Source organism: Apodemus sylvaticus, chromosome 17, assembly GCF_947179515.1.
Source record: "Apodemus sylvaticus chromosome 17, mApoSyl1.1, whole genome shotgun sequence".
NCBI classification, from domain to species: domain Eukaryota; kingdom Metazoa; phylum Chordata; class Mammalia; order Rodentia; family Muridae; genus Apodemus; species Apodemus sylvaticus.
In genome coordinates, this window is record NC_067488.1 from 48,068,916 (window position 1) to 48,076,024 (window position 7,109).

The 7,109-nt window shown below is 55.5% G+C and overlaps 1 protein-coding gene across 1 annotated transcript; it reads right to left on the reverse strand.

The window, feature by feature from the left end:
* Positions 1-1,042: 1,042 nt before the first annotated feature.
* Slc16a8 (solute carrier family 16 member 8) lies at positions 1,043-3,718 on the reverse strand. Its single transcript, XM_052160354.1, has 4 exons — positions 3,505-3,718; positions 2,718-2,861; positions 1,741-2,508; positions 1,043-1,344 (listed from the first exon to the last, which is right to left on the reverse strand). Exons 1-4 carry the CDS (start codon positions 3,716-3,718, stop codon positions 1,043-1,045), a joined length of 1,428 nt encoding a protein of 475 aa, XP_052016314.1.
* Between the last annotated feature and the right edge of the window lie 3,391 nt (positions 3,719-7,109).

Below are 7,109 nucleotides of genomic sequence, written 5' to 3' on the forward strand. Positions count from 1 at the left end.
GAAGGGCATCCAGCGGGTGGACAAAGGAAAAAACCCAAAGCTTGGGACCCAGTAATGATCCCTGTGGAACCCTGGGTGGAATTCTACCCTCCTTGTGTATCAGTTTCCCTAAAGCATGGATAAGTTCTACCTCATTGGGTGGTTAGGAGATTCAATAAGGTAACATTAATAAAGGGATTACAATAGCGCTTGTAAGCGCTGTTAAGTGCTTAGACATGATGCTATCCCTTCTGGAGTTGGGGAGCCATTGTCATTGGCAGGTCCTCCAGCCTTCGTGCCACTTGGATAGGAAATGAGGCCCAGCTGGGAAGGGGCCATTTGTGAGAGGGATTCTGCTGAGGTCTCCTAGCTAGATAGGAATTGGGGGTAAGACAGGAATTTCATCACACAGGTCAAAGTGCAAGTGTTAGGCGTGGTGGTGGATGCTATAATCCTGCTGCTTGGGTGGCTGAGGCAGACTCTGAGAGAGGTCAGGTACCATGAATCCCTGTGGTGGAGAGCAGGTGCCCACAGCAGAAGCAGTGTTCTGACCCAAAGGGATGGGTTCTTGATCCTGGGTTACTAGACTGTATCCTCTAGAGGGGTGACTGCTCAGGACAGTGAGGGGACCAGAGCTTATCTGCTGGCCACCTGGCTCCCCTGGTCTCCAAATCAACTGAAGTCTGCTGCTTGCCATGACCTTGGACCCAGTGCTTCCAGTGCAGATGGCAGCCAGTGTGCTTCCGTGGACAGCACCCCTCCTGCTCCTCATATCTCTGGCTGGAACCCTACCCACTTCCTGCTGAGGCTCATGGGGTCTTGGGGAGACCCTTCAGACTCTTACACCTCTCTTGGCCCAAGTGGCCTAAGCCCTAGCAGAGGCACAGGAACAGAATATCTTTTAGGGTCTTTATCAACTTGCGCTCCTGTCAACCCACCGCAGCTTCACTGTGAACAGGGCCTAACAGACGAGGCTCCCAAGGGGACCCCCGGCCGGCTCCCCATGTACCAGGCCCTCAGAGAGGAGAGGAAGCCAAGTCTTCACGCCTTCTGGCCACATGCCTCATGGCTTAGGCACTGCCTCCTCTTCTGGTTCTGGGGACCCAGCCCGGGGACCCAGCACCTCCAGAGCGTCAAGGCTGCTGGGCTCCTCGGTGCCGGCAGGCATTGCCTCAGAGTCCCTCTCAGCCTCCACATCTTCCGTGTCACTGGTCCCTCCCTCAGCAGATGGACCTGGTGGGATGTCCTTAGAGCAGCGCAGGCAGCAGTAGGTGGTGACTGCCATGAAGACTCCCGCCAAGGCCACTTCAGAGCCAGCGAGGTAGAAGATGATCTCATAGTTCTTCAGAGCATCCACCAGGCGGCCTAGGGAAGTGGGCTGTCAAAACCTGTCAGGGTCCTCTCTACACTATTTTGATGGGGCTTACTGGTGACACATATGCCCTGTCACTCTAGCTCTGGGACCACGACTCAGGCTAAACTTCTGGCTCCAACCCCCTTTAAGGCCCATCTCTCTTGCATAAGGACTTCGTGCTGACTGCCTGAGAAGAACATGGCCAAGACTCTAGACTCCCATGTGTGTTGCTTCCTGAGGTCTCTGTGGGTGGTCCCTGGTTGGAGGAGGAGCTATGGAGGAAGTCCACCAACCAGGCTTTAGAGCAAGGGGCCCTTCCTAATCCCTTGTTCTTAGAAATTGTCTAAAGGGTTTCCAGCGCACTAATAGGGCCCAGGCTTTGCCACCTCTCTTACTACTGTGCGCACCGGCAGAGGGCGGTCCAATGAGCACAGCCACGGCCTCCACGAGCAGTACTAGGCCCAACGCGCTGGGGAAGCGGGGCGCGCCCACGGTCGCCATGAGCACCTCGAACTGCAGCGCCCCCACCATGCCGTAAGAGAGGCCGAAGGCGATGCAGAAAGCCACGAGGGTGCCGTAGGAGCGCGCACGCGCGCTAATCAGGTCCGTGAGTCCATTGGCCAGCAGGGCCAGGCTGAAGAGGTAGGGGACGTGGGGTCTCAGGCGCCCCAGGCCCGCCAAAGCACCACACGCCGGCCGTGCCACGATGTCCACGAAGCCCACGATGGACAACAAGAAGGCGGCCTCGGCATCAGGCACGCCCGCGTCCTTGGCGTAGTTCACCAGCAGGATGGCAGGCACAAAGAGCCCGAGCGCCATCAGGAACTTGGTGATCACATACACCACGAAAGCACGGTCGGTGCACACTGCCACGTCCAGCAGCCGCTGCCGGCGAGCCCGGCCTCCTGGGGGCGCAGGGTCTCGGCGCGGCGGGGGTCCGGGGGGCGGACGCATGACAGCCCCACAGGCGCAACAGTGCAGCAGCAGGCCACCAAACAGCAGGAAGCCGCCACGCCAGCCGAAGCGCTCCCCCAGCAACTGCCCGAGAGGCGACAGCGTGGACAGAAACACAGGGCTGCCCGCTGCTGCCAGGCCATTGGCCAGGGGCCGTCTCCGCTCGAAGTAGAGCCCCAGCATGATGAGCGACGGCTGGAAGTTCAGAGCCAGGCCCAGGCCTGCGGGCGAGGCGACCTGGCTGGGGTGCCCTTCCTAGTCCCAGCTGTTGGTCCGGGCTGGGCCCCTGACAGGGAGGGTGCGTCCGAACCCGGGATGCTGGGTCAGGCGACCCGGGGGCCGCCCTTTTGGGGGAAACTGAGGACTTAACAGCAGGGACCCCCCAACCTGCACCCACACCACTGCAGGAAAAAACCCTGGGTACCCTCACCTGTGAGCACCCCAGCCGTCAGGTACAACTCCAGGAGGCGTGAGGCAAAGGAAGCCAAAATCATGCCCGCTGAAGCCAGCAGTCCACCGGCCAGCATCACCGGGCGACAACCAAAGCGCGTCACGAGGATGCTGGACAAGGGACCTGTGGGGAGCGCAGAGTCATCGTCGGGGGTTGGATCAATCTTGCCCCTCCAAAAATTGCGCCAGGCCTTGTACCTCTGACGCCTGAAAGACCTTGAAGGAGTAGTTACTTCTCACTCCTCATCCCCTTCAGAAACAGAGGGCAGCATTTGGTTGAGGTCACACAGCTTGACTAGTCAGATAGGGTGGCGCGCGTGCGCGCGCGCATGCTTTGTGTGTGTGTGTTAGGGGGCTGTTGTTGTAACCGCTCATCCTTTACACCTCTTGAGAACACACAACCAAAAGTAGGAAGGATGGCGTCTACTCTTCATTCTCTGGGTGTCTCTAGGCTGCCAACCCTCTGAGAGCTCCCACCCACTCAACCACCAGAACTCCAGCCAGCGGTAAGGCTGTAGGGAGCGGGAATGCTTCTACATGTAGCCCAGTGTAGGACTGTTGGGAGGGATGGATCCCCAACACCCTCCACCCCACCCCCTCCCCCGGGCAGCACTAGGAACGGCTCCATTTCCATAGATGTGCCCTACCCACTCTTGCCTCGGGCTGGGGCTTCCACAGCTAGCCAGGGGGTAGCAATACCTCTCTAGGCTCTAGGTTCCCAACCCCATGATGGACCCCAGGAGGCGTGATCTGGAGGGAGTGCTGACCTGTGCCGTAGAGCATGGCCAGCATGATGGAGGACACCCAGGCTGTGTCACTGTAACCTGCCCCGAAGTCGCGCTTGAGCTCCCGGAAGAAGACACTCACAGCTTTAGGGAAGCCATAGGCGAAGCCCGTGATCACGAAGCAGGCGCCCAGCACCACCCAGCCCCAGCCACCATCCGGAGGGCCAGCACCCCGCCGCGGGCTGCCAGCACCCATTGCTTCTGCTGGGGAAGAGGGGGGGACAAAAGGCAGTGGTGGGTGCTGTAGGGGGATGGATTGAGAAACAAAGAAACAGCCCAGGGCACCCACTGAACTCTTTTAGGGTCATAGAGCCAGCAAGGTAGGAAGGTCACCCCCAAGACTCTGACCTTCCTGCAAAGGCCTGTGAAGGGTGAATGGAGATGTGACTTCAAGGTTTCCTCACCAGGGCTCCTCTCCTCCAGGGACCTAATGACAGCAGGGGCAGAGGTGTAGTGAGTGCCAGAGGCCAGCAGCTACTGTGGACCCAAGTGTCCTACACCTTGCCCCTAACATTTCCTAAGACCAGGGATAACCATTCAAACAACAGGAGACAGTTGCCTTGTCCAGCCTGCTTTGGTCCACTCTGAAGCCAGTTCTGAAAGGAGTTTTCCCTGTAACTTGGACAAATCTCTCCTGGCCAAGCCTCAGTTTCCCCACTAGTAGGATGGCTGATTGAGCGCCTTGTAGTCCAGCCTGAAACTTTGGAGAGGTGCATGGGGTCTGAACCCCATGGGAGGTGGAAACCTTGCAAGGGGCTCTAAGAGAGAGACCTGAGCCCCAGCAATTCCCCTTCATCCCTAGGCAGGGAGGTTCCAAATCTTACTGCACCCCACAGGTGGGGAGGGTGGAAACCCTAAACCTCTCCCCAGGGACACCTAGGCCTCTGCCCTCCCCTAGTTCCAGGTTCTGACTTTCCTTGCTCCCCCTGCCCCCACCACATGACTGTGAACACAAGAACAAGAAGCTGGTCCCTGTCAGCCCTCACCACGCACTCACCTGGACCTGACTGTGGATTTAGGGTTCAGCCTCACATCTCCTGAGGCCTGCGGGAGGGGCAGCCTCTAGCTCCGAGAGAGTGTCCCACAGCCTTGGCTATAGTGGCTGCACTCCTGCTGACAACTCCGGTCCCCAGGCCCGGAGCTTAGAGTCTCCTCATCTCACCCCTGCTAAGAAGCTTTTACCAGGAAGGGAACTGGCACAAGTGACCGTGAGCCAGCAGGGCTGACACAGTGGGACAAGGTACAAGTAGACCCCCCTTCTCTCCCGGGGTCCCAATGGGGCACAAAACCTTGCCTTGGAGGAGGGGGTCATAATCTGGGGATGGGGGCACAGTGGTTCCCTGGAGAGACCCAGCCAAGTCACTTCAGCGCACTCTCGCTTCCACCCTACCTCACCCCCCTTCACATTCCAGGAGGGGCTCCTGGCTTCCCTTGGATAAGGCTAATCCAGGCCTTTGCCTGGACGTTGGGGTGGTGGGAACAAAGGGTGCTGTGTGTGTGCTAGGTCAGCTAAGAGGGACAGGCACCATTTCTTGTGATACCATTTAGAGATGGGGGTTGAGGGTAAAGCCCTTAATGTAACATTAAAAACTGTTCAAAAAAGGAGGTCCTGAGGGCTGGCCTGAGGTCCCTTCTCCAAAGGTGCCTTAGTCAGGGTTTCTATTCACAAAACTGCATGGTATAAGGCCAGCCAGGACAACTGAACCCTTGTCACACAACTTGACACACAAACATATCACTATTGAACCTCAACCCTTCCCCAAGATCTATATAATGTTAAAAGTCCCAGTCTTTACAAATTCTTGCATATTAAAATTTCAATCCCTTTAAACTATTCAATCTCTTAGAATTCAAAGCCCTCTTACAGTTCAAAGTCTCTTAGCTGTGGGCTCCACTAAAATGCTTTCTTACTTCAAGAGGGAAAAATAACAGGGCATAGTCACAATCAAAAGCAAAATCAAACTCTATCTGTCCAATGTATGGGATCCAATCGTGATTTTCTAGACTCCTTCAAGGGCTTGGGTCACTTCTCCAGCTCTGCCCTTTGTTGCACACAGCTTGTCTTCTAGGCTCCAGCTGCCTGTACTCCACTGCCGCTGCTGTCCTTGGTGGTCATTCATGGGACTGGCATCTCCAAAACACTGCTGTCTTCCCCTGCAACTAGGCTTCACCAATAGCCTCTCATAGGCTCTCTTCATGGTGCCAAGCCTCAGCTCCTATGTGTGACCCCTTCAGTCCTGGGACATCAACTGCAACTGAGGCTGCGCCTTCACCAATGGCCTTCTGTGGCCTCTCACAGTGCTGAGCCTCAGCTGCTCCTCATGACCCCTTCATGTCTTCAAAACCAGTACCACCTGGGTGATTCTTACACAGTACCAAGTCCAGCTGCAACACAAGGTACAACCATGGCTATCTCTGGAACACAGCCCCTGTGCTCTCAGAAAACACTTCCCAGAAGATTTCGCCTCTGTGATGCTGGTCTCTTCTTAATCACCACTAAATTCTTAGTTCCAGCTAGCCAGCAGTAATGCTGTTTTCGCTTTAGTAGTTCTAGTATCTTGTTAATCACAGCTGATTCTTCAGCCCCAGCTAATCAAAACCACAGAATCTTTACAATCAAAACAGCAACGGCCCTGATAAATTCCCCCCCCCCCCAAAAAGGGTTTCTCTGTGTAGCTCTGGCTGTACTGGAACTCACACTGTAGACCAGGCTGGCCTCAAACTCAGAAATCCAGTTGCCTCTGACTCCCAAGTACTGGGATTAAAGGCGTGCGCCACCACTGCCTGGCTTGATAAGAGTCTTTAATCTTCCCTCTGAAATTTCACAAGCCAGGCCTCCATCTTTTGCACTGTTCTCAACATTATCTTCCAAGCTCCTACAGATCATCCCACAGAGCTCTTAACTCCGAATGGCTTTTCTAGCTCAAAGTTCCAAAGTCCTTCCATAGTCCTCCCCAAACATGTCAGGTTGTCGAGGAATACCCCACTATGCTGGTACCAATTTGTCTTAGCTGGGGTTTCTATTCCTGCACAGAACATCATGACCAAGAAGAAAGTTGGGGAGGAAAGGGTTTATTCAGCTTATATTTCCACACAGCTGTTCATCACCAAAGGAAGTCAGGACTGGAACTCAAGCAGGTCAGGAAGCAGGAGCTGATGCAGAGGTCATGGAGGGATGTCAATGACTGGCTTGCTCAGCTTGCTTTCTTATAGAAACTACCAGAACTACCAGTCTAGGGATGGCACCACCCATGATGGGCCCTCCCCCTTGCTCACTAATTGAGAAAATGCCCCACAGCTGGATCTCATGGAGGCATCTCCTCAAGTGAGGCTCCTTTCTCTGTGATAACTCCAGCCTATGTCAAGCTGACACACAAAACCAGCCAGTACACCACGGGATCTCCATCTCCAAGACTTCATCCCCCAAAGCAGACGCCGCCACCCCCACTGTGCCCACTTCCTTTATTTTTATCATTTACAAAAGTTAAACAGGGGTGCAATTGGGACTGAGGTGGGAGAGGGGGTGCTGCCCGTTGGGGCACAGGCAGAAAGAAGATGGAAGGCAAGATGCTGGATCCCCGGAAGAG

Coding starts and splice junctions, on each gene's coding strand:
- Slc16a8 (XM_052160354.1), bottom strand. CDS start 3,718: ATGGGTGCTGGCAGCCCGCGGCGGGGTGCTGGCCCTCCGGATGGTGGC. Junction 2,862..3,504: donor GGCCATGCTCTACGGCACAG/GTCAGCACTCCC, acceptor CGCTCCCCACAG/GTCCCTTGTCCAGCATCCTC. Junction 1,345..1,740: donor CATTGGACCGCCCTCTGCCG/GTGCGCACAGTA, acceptor CCACTTCCCTAG/GCCGCCTGGTGGATGCTCTG.